Source organism: Antedon bifida, chromosome 11 (genome assembly GCF_963402885.1).
Source record: "Antedon bifida chromosome 11, ecAntBifi1.1, whole genome shotgun sequence".
Lineage (NCBI taxonomy): Eukaryota > Metazoa > Echinodermata > Crinoidea > Comatulida > Antedonidae > Antedon > Antedon bifida.
In genome coordinates, this window is record NC_136236.1 from 2,470,866 (window position 1) to 2,492,497 (window position 21,632).

Here is a 21,632-nt window from a genome sequence, read left to right on the forward strand (position 1 = left end):
AAGTTAATCACTTCAAATGAAAAAAAAAAACAGAAAAAATTAATGTTTTCACTTATAAAATGACAAAATAAATGGTTAAATTCAATCAAAAACCTATTGACTGGCAGCCAATTTAACTATTTTTTGCTTTAAATTATTATTACATTATTTTTTGCCGATCCAAATTGTGGAATCCAAAAGTGAATATTACTATTAGGTGACATTATAATGGCATATTCAACAAACAAAATGTTAAGAAAGATTTTTTCAGGGGGACAATACGTCACGTCTTTAACTTTGTGTATTGTTTGAATTTTATTTAGAGCAGGGAATTGTGGTACCTCTCATGTAACAATCATAAGTGCATTAAACTAGTGTCTTTAGGATCTATTTCTATTAGATATTAAATAACATTAACTATACAATAATTTATAATGGAAATGATCATATAATTTATGTTAATTATGTTGATTGTCTTGGTTGCATTATGTATTCATTTCTATTAATAAATTAAACAATCTGATAATGTTTTTAAATAATTTATTTGAATACGGAGTTAAGTATATAATGCAATTTCAATATCATAGTACTGTAGAGGTAATTGAATTAATCATGAATAATAAACTGATGATTATCTTTTTTTTTCAGGATTTAGTGGTTTTGTCAGGTGATCTGTCTTGTGAAGATGGATGGATGGTGTGTTCTAGTACTTTTAATTGCATCAGTGTGTTTCACATTGGGAGCAGGTAAATTAGTAGTAAATAAATTAGTGTCAATAATGAAGGCCTGTTTGTAATTCCATAGAGCCAGGCAATAAAGGCTAGAGGGGGAGGGGGTTGGGATTATACCAACATTTTTACTACTGCAATGATTTTTTTCATCATTAAATGTGTAGTTCAGTAGTAAATTAATTAACACATTTTTCACAGGTACGCCAACAAGACTACAAAAATGATCTCAACTAATATTAGAGTAATATACTTTAAATTAATTATTTTAGTTTGACTTACCTAAGAAGAATTATAATCACATAGATTTGAAGTAAACTAAAAAAGTCTAGACTTGTGAGGCTCCACTCAACACTTGCTGATACAAATATTAAATGTATCATCCTGTTGTTTCAGTGCCTGCTGCTTCCTTGGGCTTGAATCTAAGCTTGGTGGTCTTGAGGTATGAACGCTACAGTAGGTTAGATTAGGATCTTGAGCCCACCCAAGAATGACTTTGACTGACTTTTAAAGTACAATTATGTTAGAGTAGGCCTAGCACTTGTACACGACCCCTGAAATTTTAAGTATGGGAATATCACCCAAAATAATTTTTTAGTACTGGTATTTTTGTCCTGCTTTGATCACGAGAGCTCATCATTTCAAACGTTGACTGTGTTAATATTTTTTCCCCTCTTTTTTAGCACAGCACCACCCAGTTTTGAAATTGAACCCGTTGCCGGTTCCTATTACTGTATTATTTTTGATGGCAATTTTGAAGGTATGTACAATACGTGTCAACACAAAAAATGATTTCACTTATAAAAGACAAAATAAACTGTTGAATTCAACCAGTTTTCCTTTAAATTATAATTTTTTTTCAGGTAAATAACCTTTTTTCGATCCAATTTTTGGTGAAAACTACTTTGCGACATTAAAATGGTATATTCAATTTTTTTTTTCAGAGGAACAATATATGACTAACTATAATATACAAATTGTCATGAATGTATGTTGAAAAAACAAATAAAAAACAACTGACAGACATTACTTTAGAAGACAGTTAGACATTCTGAACTTTATTTCCTTTTGGAATCACACAGTGGATCACAAACCTTTTTTTGCTACTTAGTTGCATCAAATTTATAAAAATAGTTTTGTACTGTTTTAGGACCACATTTGTTTACAATTATGTCGATCCTATATGTGATATTATTAGAAAATATACACTTAGCTATCAGATGCTAATTAGATTTATCTATCATTTAAACCCATCTCTTAGCTTCTTTTGAGCAGTGGCAAAAAACTTAAAAAGTAAAAGTAAATAATAAGACTGAATATATTTTAATTGAATAGAAACAACAACTAGATAACATTCTATCTATGAGTGTTTCAATTGGTAATTTCTGCATTGAAGGTGTATTACACAAGTTAGAAATCTTTGTGTAATTCTAGATTCTAATCTGACAATGATTTCTGTTTTCATATATTATGATTATATTCATCTATTTGTTTGTTTTAGGACTACCATGTGCTCCAGTATCAGGATTTGTAAAAGTCAATGCATCACCAACATCAGCATGGGTAACCTTTGACCCTGTTATGTTTGAATCTGTACAAGGAAAGTTTTCCTATAAGGTATGTATTAATTTTGTTAACAATGTTAATTCAATGGTAATTTTTGTACAGTTTGTATACTAATGATGGTTTTTATTTGCACAGATATATTTCACTTCATTACAAGTACTTGTCCTCAAATATTTTGAGTGCATGAATCCACCCTGCAAGCTTTACGACCTTGATCCGTCGACATATTACCAGCTTCAAGTTGTTGTCGCTAACAGTAGTAACCAAAATGTTGCACAAAGCTCAGCAATTAGATTCAGTACCCCTGAAGGCCGTAAGTATTCTCACCACTGTTTCAACAAGGAAGAAGAGCTTCCTGAACTGGATATCGCTTCAGGCGAAGTGGATGATTATGGCATAATCATCCAGACCTTGAAACACCGATCCTCCTCATGGATATCCCTCGAGCTTGACCCACCGATCCTGGATATCTCTCCTGTCGACGTAATAGAGTTTGACACAACATCCCTGGATATTGCTTCAGGCGATGCAGAAAACAAAGGCAAGAGTGGAACAATTAATTAAATTCTGTTATGTAAAGAAAAACCTTGGATATCATGAAAATTCCCTGTATCTCTTGTCTGTTTAAAGTTTATTGAATTGAAAATTGAATTGAATTGACACGTGACACAGAGCTACAAATTTGAATTGAGGGAAGATGTCCTATCACTGATCATTCAATATTATATTCAAAAACTTGAACTTTGAACTTTATATATAATTTTTTATCCCAAAGTTTATATCACTTTTTAACAGTAGCGTTACCAGATAGATATTTTAAATTATTTATGTATATCAATCAATCAATTTCTTTTATTTCGAAAATTTCATCCATATCAACAAACGTACAAACAGAAAGAGAAAAAAGAAAATTCGCTTAAGCTTAAATATATGGGACACTTCTTCATCTACAATACATTTTTTAGTTATGGAGCATAAGTTTGCAAACACAAGCAACAACAATATTACAACTATTCAACATACGTTGCATGAAACCATAGATAGATTTTCGCATATACTCTTTATTATATATTTATAACATTTATGAATATTGTATTTGTAAACAAGTCCAATCACTTTTTAATAATAGCGTTAACAGATTGATATCTTTAATTATTTATGTATATATTTATGGTATAATATTTATGAACATTGTATTTGTAAACAAGTCCATATCACTTTTTAATAATAGCGTTAACAGATTGATATCTTTAGTTATTTATGTATATATTTATGGTATAACAATTATGAATATTGTTTTGTAAACATAGTTGTTTTTGTTTTATATATTTCAAATGTAATACAGAATTGTACGGAAAAGAAATTCCGAATTTGATTGAGCGGCACATTATTCTCTTTTAGGGATTAAGCCCTCTTTCAATTCTTTAATTTAAAAACAAAAACTCATCATTTGTAATGTTTTGTCATTTGTTTTACAGAAATTAAAAGAAAATAAATGTTTTAAATTGAAAAGTTGGACTGCTTAAATTGTAGTTGTATGATTTAAATGTGTAATATGTATTTTGCATGATGAAATAGCAAACAAGTAATCAACCAATAGTGTGCTAGTCAACAAGGCCCTTCACACACAAACAAAACGGTAAAAAATGTAATAATTTTGTTAAAATTATTGCGCATTTGGTATGAATTGAGTAAAACTAGTTAACATCAGTTCCATTTCGACATGACAGAATTTGAAAGGCAGGAAGCCTCATATGAGACTTGGACATAAATAATATAGGTAAACTTTATTTGTCAAAAATGCAACATTTTTGAAAATTGTTTTCCTTGGCAAGATAAGACATTTAACATACTTGTATAACACAATAAAAATACTAAGTAAGAAATATAAGAAAGACATTTAAAATACTTATTTAATTCAATTTCAATTCAATTTATTTAAAAAAGCCTCTAGAAAAGGAAAGATACAAACTTATAAAATACAATAAAAATATACATGTGTTTCCCATTGGTGAGTTTTGTATTTGCTGTTTGATGATGGTGTGAAAAAGTTAAATAAATTTCTATTCTTTAATACGAATATGTTTATTCATCAAATCAAAAGACAATGACAATGCATTTCTTAATGTTAAATACTTGTTATATAAAATCCCAGGGTTTGTGACAAAATAAATTATGTGTATAGCGACCTCTATTTTTGTCGTGTGGATTTCTTCTCTGATAAATTAAATAATGTATATAGCGACCTCTATTTTTGTTATAGTGACCACACTTTTGAGAGCAGACGAGAGACAGAATACACAGGTTTTGAAATTGATCAATTTGTTTTATTCTGAATGTCTTAAAAACAGGAATACGCTCAGTTTACAACATTTCAGGTATTTTAATTAATCTTATTGTATCTAAAAAGTATGTTAAAGCTTTGCAAATATTTAGTTTTTATCCATATCCATCAATTCTCCGACAAACAGAGAGAGCTAGGGCCTAGCCTCATGTCAACCGGGGTAAGGCGTGTGTTTATCTTCACACCCCAGCCAGTCAAGGCTGTTCTCTCCCCTGTGGTTTCAAATTCTTGTGATGACTGGCTTAACAATGGGTTTGCATATGGCTGAATAAGAATGTTCAAAACCATGTTTTTTTGTTGGTTAATAACAAATAGCTCAATAATCAGCTATTTGACTTAGGCCTAGGTATGTCTGAAATTAAAGAAAGAAAATTTTGGTAAAATGAAATTAAATGATTATGTATTGTAATGCATGTTACACAGTGAAAATAATTGGTAGGATTCAATGTACAGGTAAACTAATACAGTAGTTAGGAAGCCAGAACATTAGTTTTTTAAATTGCTTTAAATGTGGCTAAAAGAACTTTGTGGAAAGTTAATTTAAACACGTTTTGCACTTTCAATTTATTTTGTCATGGTAGATTAAACCTGTTTATTAATGAAGCATTTTATTGTAATGCATATCATGCAATATTCCTACTGTATGTATGTGCATTACTCAGGGTAGACAACATTTAAACTACAGCGCTACTACTAGTAGAAAAGATTTACACCTCTTCTCGTTCCTTCAAACCACCAGGTTAATTCAACAATTTGTAAATTGAAAGCCCTACCCACAGCCCAATTACATTGCTATGTCCCTTTGAACTAATGTTTTTCTCCGACTGCAAGATGTTTTTTAGTTTCTGCACCATAAGCCATGAAGCAAATACTGCAATGCATTATCTTGTGCTGCCCATCATTAACATTAACACCTAGTGTATTGCGCAAAAAGAACATCGAGATAAACAACATTGCAATTACAAGATTCATTTCGAAACTTTAATTACATCAGATTTCCGTGGCAAAGAACTAAAGATCCTTCGAGAGCATTATCATATTAACGCTAATGTTCCATGACCTCTATACATTTAGGCCACCGTATTGTTATGCAATAATTAAAAGGCGTTGTTTTGACGTTACCGGGTCAGTGGTCATCTGTCCGTCTTCTAATTAATTGTTATCGAGTGACATCAGTTAAACAAATGTCAGTTTGCTTTCCTTAATTGCTAATAATTTTTTGCTATTTCATGCTTTATATTTAATTGGATCAATCATTATTCAAATACATTTTTTTTAATGTTTAAGTTGTATTTGTAGGGTTCTAGGGAGAGCCGAGAAATAATTTTTTGTAGGCAATTGATAATATATCATGGATGTCTGTGTAGAGAATTGATTAAAACATTTACAGTTAGAACCAATTCTTTCTTTTTGGTAACAGTCTGAGTATTATAGCATAGGCTTACATCAGCTTGTACCATACGCTGTACTGTAGCCTACAAACCATTGAGATACAGTTATGAATGGTACGAATTAGATTATTGTACAGATAGATATTAATTACTGTACAACCATTGAGATACTGTACAGTTATACCAGAAGAAGAGTACTCGTATAGTGACTTGTCACTTTTCTACAATCCGCCAGACTGGTGTTAGTTTTCTTGTGTTTGTATTTTTTATTGTATTATAATTTATATGTTTTATATGTCTTCTGGAAAATAAATGAATTGAATTGAAAATAGATATTAATTACTGTATAACCATTGAGATACTGTACAGTTATCAATGGTACAAATTAGATTATTGTACAGATAGATATAGATATTAAGTACTATACAACCATTGAGATACAGATGAGTGGTACAAATTAGATTATTATACAGGATTGGTATAACCATTGATATAGGACTCAGTAGTGAACAGACTACTGCATTGCAGTACATAGGCTACCCAGTATGTATTTATGCAATATGAGGGTCGTCTATTCATTTCTATTGATTTAGCACAAAAATCAATAGTTGAACACTGTTATCATTTTATTCTCATAGGTCATAGTATCACAATGCGTCTGATAGTATGATAGATATCTACAGTCAATTGAACTGCTCAAATTGTGAGGTGTTGTAATACATAATTGTACCGCCAGTGATAGTTGGAATAGTCTATCAGCCAACATTGTAAATTGTTTAAGTTTGACTTATGTTTAAAGTTCAAACAAAATCTCTATTATAACCTGTAAAGTTTAATTAAATAGAATAAAATATTATTGTTAATACATGTAATTTTATCACAATTGAAGTGGTTGGTTTTGACCAAAGCTATATGGTCTTATTTTATGAATTCAACAACAAAAAGGTGACCCTGGTATTGGTATTGTATTAAAACACTGTCAGTGTCAATAAAAACACTGAAAACTGTACTGATAGTAGTGTACTGTCTAAAAATACTGACTTCTTATTCAAAAACCAACACTTATAAGTTAACAATGATATTAATATTTTATCAGTCTAATGTATACTGAGCTCTCCTAGTCATTGTACCTTTAACATAGCTAGAATGGAATTAACGTTGGCTTTTATTATTAATGAAATCTACAATGATGCAATGACATGTTTATTACATTGCCACTGAATATGACTTGTGACTATTTAAACTTAGCTATAGACACTAAGTCCTCTAGCCTGTAATATATAATACCGATGCATACAGTCGGTTGCTAATCCTCCACAAATGCTGTCGATTTATGGTTGGTTTGCGTTATATCATACAGTAGTTAAGCACGGCTTATCGCCATAAAACATGGGCTTTCAGTTTATAGAGCTAGGCTAACACTATATCAGCATTTATTCTACTGAATGATGAGAGGTGTGCATATACTTTTCCCTGGATAAATAGATATGTGACATATATATATCATTAATTAACCTTTGACCTTTAACCTTTGAATGTATATTAATACCATCTAATTGTAATTGTATAATTATCTTCTTATCATAGCTTGTACTGTATTTTATACAGTAAGGTTTAGTAAAGTATAGTATAGTATAGTAATTAGAAAAAACTAAATATTTAAAAATTCAATTAAATCTGAACTCCAAACACATTGCATGGATATGACCAGTTGTAGTATTATAGTATTCCTTGTTTTAGCATGAAAGATAAAATCCTGCAGAAGGACCTGGTTCGTGATGGAAAAAACCTTAGAAATGGTAAAATCTTTGTTTTACCATCTCCCCACCTCAACCATTTCCCTACTACCATATTAACTGATCTTTGTGACAGTGAGTAACTGTAGATACAGACGTTAAAATCTATAACGTGAATTAAAATTTAAATATTCAAATTAAGGACCGTTATCTGGAGTACCTGTACACAATGATAGAGTTGTCTCTCTTGTTCACAGACTACTTTAAACTGTTTTCTATTGTCCCACTTGTTCATAGACTCCTTAACTGTTTTTTTTATTGTGTAAGACACAAGGTGTTGTAGACTCTTATTGTCATGACCACATTGCTTAAGAGGTTTAAAGCCCAATTCACTGCATACTCTTTTGTTGTAGTAACAATATATCCACCTTGTTGTAGTCAGGGACATTTGTATTGCTTAAGACTATTTAGAAAGGTCTATAGTAATATTTAAGTTTGTAGTGTTGTTGACGAACAAGAATAAACCATGTCCCTGTGTTGATCAAAAGTACTCAACTACTACTACTACAGTAATATCTGTACTTAGCATTTTGAAATTTAAAATAAATTGTTCTAATCAGGGAGGTATTATTTTATACCTCCCTGTTCTAATCAAATAAAGTGAATAAGATTTTTCTTCTTTTCCCGTGAAAAGCTGTAATAATTCATTTCTGACAGGTATACGAATTACCCTTCAAAGTTACAGTAGTTGGTAATTACTGTACTTAGCTTAGAAAAAGGTTATTGAAATCTGTCATGGGCTGTCAGTTGTACTGAGCAAGTGAGTGTAAAATCACTACAGATAAAAGCATTGCATACAAGCCATGCAATGCTGTGGTGTAGGTGGATAATTCAATAGAATAATGAAGCCATGCTTGGAACAACAACAATTTGCTACCATTGGCATGCAGTACCACATTTTCACAAGTTCTCCCATTCTCTCTACATCCCAAAAAGTTTAAATACTGTATTTGCAGTCGATAATATGTATTTGAAATATATACCTCCCCCCCCCCCTTCCCCTTAATCCTCTGTATTAGCCCATCTTTGTTAATACCGAAAGGATGTATGTTTTAAATACTATCTTGTCATTCATGAGACTGTATAACCGCTCTATACTAGCAGCGTAATCTATCACTTCCTATGTGAAATCCTTTATTGCTTATGATGCTCGTAAATCATATTCTCTAAGACAGAAACAATGAATAAAATAACAATAACAAATTTGCTTATTTCATCTGAAAATGGTTTATTGCAAAATACATTTTGTATAAAAAAATAATAACTGTATGATTCATGAGTTTGACAATGAAGTCACCTCGTGGTCAGATGAAAAGTGAGGAGAGGGGGAGGATGAAGGTGACAGAGATGTGATTGAAGATATGCCAACTTGCAGTGAAAACGTCAAAAATCTCGGCTTACATTACAACATAGACATCATTTATAATTGATAGGCCTTTCATGGATGCTTAAGATCTGTCTACACTATCAAACTTAATCTGTGATGTGTCCATATGGACATGATGATGTCATACCACTACCATATTTAAGCATATCACTACCATATTTAGGCACATCACACTTTTTTTTGTCAAACTAGTTTGATAGTGTAGACAGAGCTTTAGAACATGTGTATCTTCCTTTATGTAACTGAATAACACCATTAAATCTGTTAAGTTTAGATTGGTCTGTTGCTTATTCTTTGTTCAGCCAGACACAATGCATTACAAAGAGCCAAGTAAATATTATTTATGTAAACACTGGTTTAAATATAATATAATAGGAAAATAGCTAATGAGTTTGGTTGCATGTCTTTACAATATATACTGTGTTTACAAAGCTGCTGTCTTACATTATAAAGTCACTTGAACAATATCAAGGACATTATAAAAAAATGTTTGGAATAGAGCATAAAACACTGTAAAAAAAAGCAATGTTAGTTTATTGCGTTTGTATCAACATTGCCTAATTTATATGAATGAATTTTACTTAAAATAAGCATTTGGTAAACTTTTTGCCTATCATTATTTCATCCTAGCCTACTGTTAGCAGAACTTTACTATCACAAGTGACTGCAAACCCGAAATAAACAATTTTCAACAGGTCAAAACTGGCCCTATTCTTAAGCTCTGTTTACACTATCAAACTAGACAAAAAAAGTGTGATGTGCCCAAATATGGCAGTGATATTCCCAAATATGGTAGTGATATTCCCAAATATGGTAGTGATATGACATCATCTTGTCCATATATGGGCACATCACATTTTTTGGTCACATTAAGTTTGATATTGTAGACGGAGCTTTATGAATCCATAACTTAAGAGTTCCTCCCTCTCCCTTCTTCTTCCTATTTCAAACTCCTGGACAGGATCCGCCACAGCTTTTATGGGTACTTCAGTATAGGATTCTTAAACCACTATGAGATGCCATGGTGAATGCAGTAGAGTACTACTACAGAATGTATAGACGCACATGGTGCTGACGTATTGTTTGTTTACTGTAGACCTTATCGCGTGTACAGAGTGAGTCACTGTTTGCTCTTCTACCCACTGAATCCATTCATGGTCCTCACGAAACGCTAGACTTGGTCGCTATCACAACTTAACCACTTCAATTCAAATTTATTAGAACAGATTATGAAATGTTTGCCTTGTTGACTTTTTAAAATGTTATTTCATATTTTAATTATTATAAAATTACAGCATTATTTAACATTACAAGGATATGATCAGATATGAAATTGTTGAGTGGATATTGACAGTAAAAAGTGGATATTTGAGTGTACTAAGCAAAAATAATGTATGAAATGTTTGCATTAGTGTGTATACTATAAATGATTCCACTATATTTTTTAGTATAAATCACTAGTAACAAATATTACAACTTAACTAGTTATTTATGATCAGGGATGTACAAAATTTGGAGAAGATACGACACGAGTACAGTAGGTGTTTTAAAGAGGAGGCTAAAATTTATCTTTCTACATTAACTTGAAAAAGAAAATGAGTATGGATTATCCACCATTTTTCTAATTCATTGATTGTGTTAAAACAAACATTTCATTTTTCTATGAATAAACGTCAGCTGCTAAACTAGAAATTAGCCAAGCAATTTTGTTCCTAAAGCTGTGTCTACACTATCAAACTTTATGCAACAACAAAAATGTCACACTTTTTTTGTCAAAGTTTATAGACAGCTTTAAAGGAAAGGAACACCCTGGGCTAAATGTGCCACTATGCTTATAGATAAATGTAATAAAAACATGATTACAATGGTTCAAGGTACAATAGTAAGCAATTTAGTTAAAAAATAGACTTTTAAACGACAACATATCGGAAATTGAACAGCGCCATTTTGACAGGTTAAGAGCAATTATGTGACGTCAGATTAGGTGGACGCATTCAAGCAAATCAAAGCATGCATCGTCTTAGTACAGTATTTCAATGGATTTCAATATGGAAGTGCGGGATATAACCATAAATAAAATCAATTAAATAGCCTAGCATACTTAATATTTTCGGAATATGGCTTGGAGTTTTTATAATTCAGAAAATTTGGAACCAGAATATATAGAAAGAGAGTTAGTTTTGCATCGTGCTGATGAGGAAAAAAGAACATTCTCGAGCATAACAAGCCGTCGAAGAATGGTGTACTTGCGGCCAGTGTATCTGTACTGTATGCCTTACACTAGGCCTAGAACTCGTGTTGAACAAAAATAAAGTAGACACTGCATCGTCAACCAACAGCCTCCGTTTGGAAGGTTTGTCAGTTAATTCCCCTACCAAATCCCGTTTGAAACAGCTAGGCAATAAAAGTAACAATAGATTAACAATAGCTGAAAGATTTACGAATTGGCTTGCAGAAGAAAAGATCGATCGAAGGTTTGTTTACCAAGTCAGCGCATGCTCATACCGTGTCATCGCCGTCCTGCATGACCGCATGTCGCGTTATTAGCCAATCATATTAGCGGATTCGCTTAGCCAATGGAAGCGCCGAATGCAACCGCGAATCTTAAAATGTTCGTCGGCCGTATCTGACGTCACAAACAGGCTGCCATGAGCACAAGATGGCGATTTTCAAATGTCTTGAAAACAGCTTTAAAATCCTGTTTACTAGAAAACTACAAATCCGATTTAAACATAAATTGTTCTGAATATTAAGTTGGTAGGGTTACTTTTATAATAGTTAGGTAAAATATTAGGTTGTTCCTTTCCTTTAAATCTGCCAACACTTGTTCCTTGTCACCAATTAAGTTGAACTTCACACTCAACTATACACTAGAGGTCTACTTCCTCTGTAATTACACTATAATGGCAGCTCTGTTTTTTGTAATCGATCTGGACTGTCAAATTATTTAAAATAATTGGTGACTGTGGATTGATCAAGTAGCTACTTGTAATATTCATTTCCACCCCTGTAATTCAACATGTCTAGTTCCTTGGCTTCATAAATAAAACCTTGTACTAAATATAATCACGTCAATCAATTATATGATATGGCAAGCTATTAAATATTTATTTCCTATGTTGTGTTTGTCATCAAGTTTTGGTCTAAAAACTGAAATGCATTTTAAAATGTTGAGCGTACTGTAGCAACAGAGTTGAGATTTGGAATGAGGTTATTCAATATTTAGTACCAGTAAGCGTAATTTTACAAAGAGAGGTTAAAAAAGAAGCTCATTTTGGTACCGAGAGGTTAAAAAAGATGCTCATTTTGGTATCGAGAGGTTAAAAAAGATGCTCATTTTGGTATGGAGAGGTTAAAAAAGATGCTCATTTTGGTACCGAGAGGTTAAAAAAGATGCTCATTTTGGTATCGAGAGGTTAAAAAAGATGCTCATTTTGGTATGGAGAGGTTAAAAAAGATGCTCATTTTGGTATCCAGATGTTAAAATAGATGCTCATTTTGGTATCCAGAGGTTAAAAAATATGCTCACTTTGGTATCCAGTCTTACTTAGATTGATGGACCAGGATCCTTGCTTAATCCTACAGTAACTGAAATTTCACCCAAATATTTTGTATAAAAAAAAAAAAAAAATAATAATAATTTTTAATGTAAGTTCAAGATCTGGCAATGAAAATGTCTTATATAAATTTTCTTATAACATTTTGTATAATTTATTTGTGATGTTTTAACATTAACGTTTGTACTGTAGCTGCCAATCAAACTATAAATGTCAATTTTAGCCATCACTCAGTTTTATCTTGACAACATATGTCGTTGTTTATGATAGTATTATGGTTTAATTGGGCCTAGCAATTAATTGATAAGCTCTTATAAACTATCACATTGATGAACTAGTAACATCCTTAGAATAATGCATAGTCTATTTCAAGGAGAGAATCTGTATTCATGCCATAAAGCTCTGTCTACACTATCAAACTAGTTTGACAAAAACAGTGTGATGTACCCAAATATGGTAGTGATAGTCCCAAATATGGAGATGACTTGAGGCCGACTTGACTTGGGGCAGAGTTGACTTTGGACCGACTTGACGTGGAGCTGACTTGACATTGGCCGAGACGGCTTAGGGCCAAGTTGACCTGCACCCTAAGCTCATGTCCATATATGGACACATCACATTTTTTGTCACATAAAGTTTGATAATGTAGACAGCTTAAGTCTGAGAAAAACAAATGAGAAATGACAAAGATGGGAGAATCTGGCATAGGGTTTGTTTCATCTACTCTAATGCTATGTTTACATGGATTATTCAGAGTAAAATTGCAGTCATAGTCACTTTCAATTTGTGTGTTACTACATAGATGTATGGTTACTGTTAAACTGTTAAAATATTGATTTTTGACATCTCTCAGTCAAGTCTGGGTGTACAATGAATGCAACACAAAGGGACACAAATTAATGGTATTTTCCGCTAGAGTACTGCTACTAAAAAAGAGAAAAATAAAGGTTGTTGGTTCTTTCATAATCATAATGAAAATCCTGTCTGTTCTGTTTAATGTTAGTATCTGTATGCAGTCTGCAGATGGTTTTCACATTATATTTAACATTATTAATTTATAGGGATTGGGCATAGTACTTTAGTACAGTAGTTATTAAAATGAGTTGGTTTAGCATTTTGACAGTTTGCAGTGACAATTATTACAGGTATTGTCACATGGAAAGTGACATTGCTGCTGGTTGGAGTGCAGCTTTGAAAGTGACATTGTAGCTTTGTCATTTAATTCCAGACACGCCTACTTTCTCACCTTCTGTTATTAATACTGTACTGTACTAATACTATACAGTAATATTTTGCTTTTTGAGATGCAAAGTTCAATCCCATTCTGTGAAGATGGTATAGTCTATATAACAGTAATACAGTTTTGACAACAGGAAAATTAAGATTATGATTACACCAATTTAATACCCTATTACAGACAGACTGCTATTGTATCAGTAACAATGTTTTACCTGTTACCTGTTGACACATGCTATTAACAAAAGTCCTCGCATCCCCTAACTTGAGCCAATTTCAGTTTAATTAAATGCTAATTGAATATAGTAACTGTACAGTGGTCAGTGTTTGACCAACACTGGACATAAGATTACTGCATTTCAAGTTTCATTAAAGTACTTGCTTTCCTTGTTTATTCTGCATTTAAGTATCTTAAGTTTTGTTGTCTATTTCGTACCTAGCTTACCCGGATAAACCGGCAATTGCCTGTGCTTTCTAGAGGGAGGGCTTAGATACGAAAAGTTAAAAGTTCCTAGACACACCTATACCATAATGGACTAGTCTGCAACCAAGTTCCTACTACCACTGTCATCATTTGTTTATTCTGTATTTTATAAGTATCTTAAGTTTTGTTTTCTTTATGATCTAATTAATCATTGGTTAGTTGTTATTTACTGGATATCCCCAGTGAATGTAAAGAATGCTAAAGAGCTATGTTGTAGCAAGCCTTACACAAGTCAACAACCTAGGTGCATGATTTATGAGTAATAACAATATACATAGTAGAGAGACAGTAGTTTCAAATTGGTATATTACTAACTACTGGTAGAATGATTATGTGACCGATTCCAACTAAATAGCCTTTTTTGCTATGAAATTTCCAAATGTTCCCAAAATAACATTTCCAATTACAATATAGTACTTGTTAAAATCATTAAAACACAAAGCTTTTTCCAGGAGCCTGTGGCCGTATTCACCAATCACACTTAAGTGAGGTATTTCCCTTAAATATTAAGTATTTCACTTAACTCAATAAATGTTTCAATATCCCTTAAATTGTATTCATAAGGAGATTTTTTTTTAATTTTAAGAGTAAGTGTGAATGGTGAATACGGCCAATGTTCCTGCTGAGAAAAAATAACCAGTTTTTAAAAATCTACAGAATTTCCAATCTGGAGAAAACAAAAATCTTGATCTTTCGCCAGTTTTGCAAAAGCAAATTTGACCTTTAGCGTGACCTTAGCATTGTTATTAGGTAATCTTCAGTAATTGTTTTATCTGTTTTTTTTAACAGGCTATGAAATTGTTTTGATAGAAGAGATTAAACGTAAAGGTAAGTAATCTTGCATAAGAGATTTTGAAACTTTTGTCTGAATATGGGGTATCTCACGATTTTACCTCTCAGTGACCCTACTCCCGCTAAGCATGCAACCCCAGAACAAAATGAAACCAGGATGATAAGATTGATAGTATTATTATATTGTACTGTACCATTGTTTAGTAAGCAAAATGTTGTAAAACTTGCTATCAATTAAAAAAAAATATTTATTAAATTTTTATTAGGAATGTTTTTGAATATTGCTGCAGAAGTGGGTTTCGTTTATTGTTTAGTCTTGCCGTTGCGCGATAACATCATTGCAGGAGGTGTTTTAACAATACTAATAAACTTTAAAAGTACATGAAATTGGTCGCATTTTGCTGAATAATGCCCATTCATAAAAGTGCAGTGAAAGATGCACTTTGTTTCAACTGGTTGATAATAAAATGATGAAATACCTCGTGGAAAAACAAATGCACAAAAATTAATATTTCCTTCTAAACTATACAGTATTTTCTTGAAATAATATTATTATTATTTGTATTTTATTATTATATTTGAGATAAACATGTTAAGTATGAACAATGCTGTGTTATTGTAAAATTGTTTTATTTACACCAAATAGTTTATTGACCACAAATATAAGTTTCAATTTAAATTAAACTTTGGTATTAGTGAAGTTTTTCTTTAATTATACACATTGTCTATCTATTTAATTTTTTGTATTTAATTAACCTTATTTACTGTATAGAGGGTGACCCTAAACAGCTTATGTTGACAATCAAGGGGCTCTCATGATGAGTTATGATAAGTGTCTGTGTGAGTGACAGTGGCTGTGTGTACAAGTATTACACCGTGGTAACCCCCTACTCGTCTTGTCAGTACAATTATTTTAAGACTTTTAATTTGTTTAAATTGCTTTTAAATTCAATTAAATGTCTTATTTGTACTGTGTACTACATTTATTTAGATAGGATTATCATAACTTTTTTTCATGTTGTATTTAAACGTTGCATATTTAAAGTTTTTGTCAAGAATTGAAATGAGTTTGAGTGGGCTAAATTACATGAAGCGTGACCACAAACATGAGACATGGGAATAATATTTGACTTTGTTTATAAATATTAATTAGTTTCACGGAAATATTGAATACGCCCACGTGACAAGAATCGAGGACAACATAGGTGTCATCATCTTCAGCTGCTGTTGTAGGTTTATAACCAGCTTGGTTCTGCAGACTCAAGTTGGACTTATTTCTTAATAACTTCCTACTTATTAAGACCCGTCTAGAAAAAAACTAATTTTGTAAATAGGTCAAAACCTAGTTCTATATTATTATTTGATTGCTTGTTCTTGCAAAAAGCGTGAGTTGACAAAAAGCACTACACTATATACAGTATGTTCTTAAAAGCCCCTCTTGAATATGAATGAAGTCTAAAATCATATAGTGCAAACTTTTGTGGGTGGTTAGTCCATGCAATGTTAGTTGACTTTTATTGTTTCTGCTTTATATTCTTACTTCACACCAAGTATTCAGGAAGGGTTAAAGCTCTGCAATTTCTTTGTGACTGTTTTACTTTATCGTTTTGATTTAGCTTATTTGTATCCATTAAGATCCTACCACTGATGATACCCACAGCATTGTCATTTTTTGTTCAGTAATTTGCCTTTTGATTTATTATTTTATGTTCAACACACAGGGGCTCTACCAGTTCAGAGTATAATTTATATTTAAAACCACAAACAAAATTGTGTATAGGATAGATCATAATCATGTGATGACGAAATTATGAAAAAAAAATGTTTTGAAATGCAAACATGAAATATGATTTTGAGGCGAGTTGTAATGTAGTTATTTGATGACATAATCAATAGGCTCCATCCTTGAACAATTGATTGCGTCTTCTAGCACCTGGTCTGCTCAACTATTGTACAAAAATCAATTTTTATTCTGTGACTCATAAAATATGGCATTCCTTTCATCAGGTAGCCATACCTTTCTTAACGCCCCAAGGCTAAAAAATTATGAATGAAAATGTCTACGAAGTGAGTTTTTTAAGACAGTCGGTCGTCACAACAGTATAGTTACAAAAAAAATTATGTAGGACACAGGAACATATTTCTGTATTACATCACATTTTGAAATCTACATTTGAGAGTTACATGGTGCTGAGGTAATAAATCACAAACAAACAAATATTGAGTAAAGTTGTGAACATGAATTCACATGTGGAAATCATTATTCCGAATCCTGGTTCATTGATCGTCGTTGGCTTGACTGTATGTCCCTAGAGTGCATAAAATAATATTTCTCAGAAGTTGCCAGTACTACATGCAAAACATGGGAATATTGTAAATTACATTCAAATTTATATTATAATAATACAGTAGGCGATGCACAGGCATTAAAATGTTCAATATTCACCACCCGCTTCTTCCCCCTTCAGGTACACATAATATAATTTATATTGATATTTGTTATTAATTATTATAATATGTACATGGTGCTGAGGTTATGAATTGTACTGACAACAAACAAATATTGAGTACTTTTAGTTACATAACTTTATAAGCAAAATGCACATTGTGTCAACCATTATTCCTAATCCTGGTTCAGTGATCTTGAGTTAGTTTGACCAGGGAGTTTTACAGCTCCCTTGTTAGACTGTACACTACGTCATTAGAGTACCTAAAACAATATTTCTTAGAAGTTACCAGTACATACAGTCTAGGAATTTTTGTACATTTATAATTTAATCATTCAACAATAAAATACTATAATGCCTTTATTAAAAATCTTAGGTCATTCACAGGTATTGACATTTTCAATGTTCACCACCCACTTCTTCCCATCTCCCTGTACAGCTTGTAAATTTATCGATATTAAGAATTATAATATATATTTACTTTGCTTCGTCTGTTTTTTATGGCCCTGGCGCTTCATCAAAATGTTGATGAGTACTGTAACCATGGCGCTGCATGCTGTAACTAGAACATCATGTACATTACTGTGGATTATAGAGAGGACATTCTAATGGAATATTTCTTTTAAACAAAATACATCTACTATCAGGACAGTTTCAAAAGATGTTCTTTATCTATTTATAATGGCTTTGTAGTATTCTTAATGTTTATTGTCTATCAAGGATAGACACAGACCAATCAGAGTCATCATGTCTTGTAGCATGTCCTCCTCCTTTGTGTTGTACATCACAAGTCATGAATAATGTGATCCTTATGACTTGTGCTACATTCCAACGAGGTTGATGTATGGCGTAACAAAGAGGACATTATTGCTTATCCTGTTTGTGTTAATAATAAATGTACATTTTTGTATTTCCCATTGGAGCTACTGTGTGACACTGCGTGGGAATATACTCAGTTATACCGTAACAATTTAAACGGAAGATAAACAAGTAGTTAAAGATAATAAAATAGTTTGTGTAAATGTTAATGATTTCCTTTAAAAATGTTTCATCATAATATTTCTGTAAAGTTTCCTTATTGCAGAGGCGTTCTGTAAAGTTCTCTTTTTGCAGAGGCGTTCTGTAAAGTTTCCTTATTGTAGGGGCGGTTCTGTAAAGTTTCCTTATTGTAAGGTGCGGTTCTGTAAAGTTTCCTTATTGCAGAGGTGGTTCTGTAATTTTTTTTCTGTAAAGATCAATTATTGATTTGGTTCGTGACAATTTTGAGGAATTTTTCGTTTAAAAAAAAAATTAAACTTTCCAAAAATATTAATTTTTATATGCAAGAAAATCAATCAATTACTTAATTGTTTAAAATAGAAATATTCAAATAGGCCTATAGTTCACCAATTCTACAGATTATTAGTTATTTGTGTGCATTCTTTAGTGTTTTTTCTTGATACCGTACTCTCATCGTTAATAGATAATAAAGACGCACCTGTCCTACACAAAGTACGCTGACCCTTTAGATTGTTCTATATTACTCAACAGATTCGTGAATTAACTACTCAAAATCAGTTTGTCTTGAATACCGCCTTCAATCTCCTTCTTGAAAACTAATCAACAAATGAATGAATATCATCTCTTTACAAACCTTATTTAGCCTCACTGGGAATAATGATATTTTGCCGTATATGTCCTGTTTTTAGCAGAAAGGGAATCTTTTCTGAGTCCTACAGTATCATTGCTGTAATCACTATAAGTTACTAACAAAGTGCATGTTTAATCTATCAACAATCCATTCTAAATAAAGGCATATGAATATTAATAATAGAAATAGAATATGGCAAATTACTAGTTTGCCATCTTTACTTCCAAAGAAATCAGTTTATATTACTGTATACTGTTTACTGTATTAAGCAATAATACAATAGTTGACATTACAAGATTACAATAGACAAGAAGATTACGAGTGTCAAATATTAATTAGATTTATGAATTGTGTATAAACGAGGTGAGTAATAATAATATTAATAAATTATGATGTGTACTCTACACAGAGTGACCGGTCACTCAGAGGACAAATCCCATCCTTTCTATTAATTGTTAAATTATTTGTTGATGTTTCCTAGGTAATATTCTCATTAATTGAGACAAAGACTTGGCATCGTGCCCAATTTACCAGCTGTTACGTGATTTCATTGCAACTGCGATTTTTATCTATTAAGAAGATTTTTCTTTAATTTTTAAAATGTATTTCTTTATTTAAGAAGACAAACTATAATGTATGAAGAAAATAAATGAATATAAAACAGTAGGAGAATATCTGAAATTAATTTAAAAAGAAAATTTTTTTTTACGTGGATGGTTTTGCGATACTTTTTGCGGACCAAATAGTCTTCCCCTTTTTTTCTTGTTCTTTTCTTAATCATCTTGAACCCTATCAAAAACCCTGATTAACCAAAATTCAACTGTTATGTAGTTGACTTCTGCTTCTTATAAATACAAAATTTAAAAACCTGAAAGCCTTTGCCTATTATGAAAAAACAACTAAAAAAAACTAAAGAAGAAAATTAACAAAATTAACAACCCTTATACTCGGAATAGAAGAATTTCACAATTTGATTTATTTACAAATTATCGTTTTCCTTCTCCTAAATACCAAATGTATAGACGATAATCTTACACAGATATTAAGCTTGCCATTTATTTTCTTTACGGATGTATTTTGGAAAATAAATTAAAACAAATGGAAAATATTAGTTTCTTTAGAAGCATGTCAAGGACGTATGCCCATGGCAGAAAGCGCTTTCGTGCGGGGTTTAATGGAATTAACATAATATTATATCAATCTATTGTGTTGTGCTCAATATGCAATGATTATAATGTTTGATACAATATTGATCGAAATGTTTAAATACATAATTTGCTTCCCAAATTCTGGTTAAAGAAATTTCATCCGATTCTATATTGTATATTTACATATGACATTATCATAGTAAATAATGTAATTCAGTGTCACATTATAGATAGAGTAGGGAATGGTGAAAACCCCCTCTCCGCCTCCCTCCTGCACCCCTCCCTCCTGCACCCTCCCTCCTGTACCCCTCCCTCTTTTACCATTCCCTCCTTACAAATTTTAGAGTTACAGTATGTTATGTTATCCTTATCCAACTGTGTTACTCTGTAAGTATTTCATTCACATTACGCAGTAGAAAAAGCGACCTTAATTTTGCTGACGTCACAATATTATCATCGAAAAAACAAAATAACTGTTTTGTAAAAATCTTTCCGACATTGAAAAAAAAAAGCGGCTAATGAATGTCTGGAAATATCTTGCCTCCAAACAGGTCGTTAGCTTCGGTTAATGTCGGAATTTGCCACCAATGCGGTCTTAGAACGAGTCCCGCGGGAATACGTATTATATCCATATTCTGTTATAGCTTGCTTTGGTAACACGCCATAAACCCAGTGCCTACAGTGTACAGTAATGATACACAACCTGCTGTTAGTAGTTTGTATTTAATGCTATAATTAGTACAGACTTCGTCATAAATGAATAAAATTAGGTCACATGATCTTGGAATAAATTTTAAAATGACAGATTTTACCAAAAATCGTTGCTAATTTGAAATATAAATTATGCACAGAAAGGCTGGCAATGATGAAGCAATTTTTTTTTAATTCAAAAAACAAAAAGAGTTACAATTTAATTTCTGTTTCAATACTGAGTCTGTAGTGACTCCTTAGTTTATAAGTACAGATTACACTTATACTTCTTGTTGTGTTAAAACACACATTCCACTCGCTAAGAGATATCAACAACAATACTCAAAATTTGAATGACAATGAGAAGATTTCAGATTTGTACTTTCTTCTTAAATTGTAGTAATTTTATTATCGCTAAAACGTTTCTAAACGCTAGTGCATCGTCCTCGATTGATAC

General features: G+C 31.8%; 2 protein-coding genes across 9 annotated transcripts in view; both read left to right on the forward strand.

Annotated features, from left to right (window-relative positions):
- Positions 1 to 664: 664 nt before the first annotated feature.
- Positions 665 to 3,374, forward strand: LOC144856184 (uncharacterized). Its single transcript, XM_078714140.1, has 5 exons — positions 665 to 725; positions 1,104 to 1,149; positions 1,391 to 1,467; positions 2,209 to 2,324; positions 2,409 to 3,374. Exons 1-5 carry the CDS (start codon positions 665 to 667, stop codon positions 2,835 to 2,837), a joined length of 729 nt encoding a protein of 242 aa, XP_078570266.1. The 3' UTR covers positions 2,838 to 3,374.
- Positions 3,375 to 4,544: 1,170 nt separating this feature from the next.
- The window catches only part of LOC144855371 (neuronal cell adhesion molecule-like), a 71,445-nt gene continuing 54,357 nt past the window's right edge, over positions 4,545 to 21,632 (forward strand). For all 8 annotated transcript variants that reach the window (XM_078713212.1, XM_078713214.1, XM_078713215.1 and 5 more), the window contains exons 1-2: positions 4,545 to 4,651; positions 15,258 to 15,296. The gene's annotated coding sequence lies outside the window, so the exon portion shown is untranslated. The remainder of the gene's footprint in view (positions 4,652 to 15,257; positions 15,297 to 21,632) is intronic.

Coding starts and splice junctions, on each gene's coding strand:
- LOC144856184 (XM_078714140.1), top strand. CDS start 665: ATGGATGGATGGTGTGTTCTAGTACTTTTAATTGCATCAGTGTGTTTC. Junction 1,150..1,390: donor CTAAGCTTGGTGGTCTTGAG/GTATGAACGCTA, acceptor CCTCTTTTTTAG/CACAGCACCACCCAGTTTTG. Junction 2,325..2,408: donor AAGGAAAGTTTTCCTATAAG/GTATGTATTAAT, acceptor TTATTTGCACAG/ATATATTTCACTTCATTACA.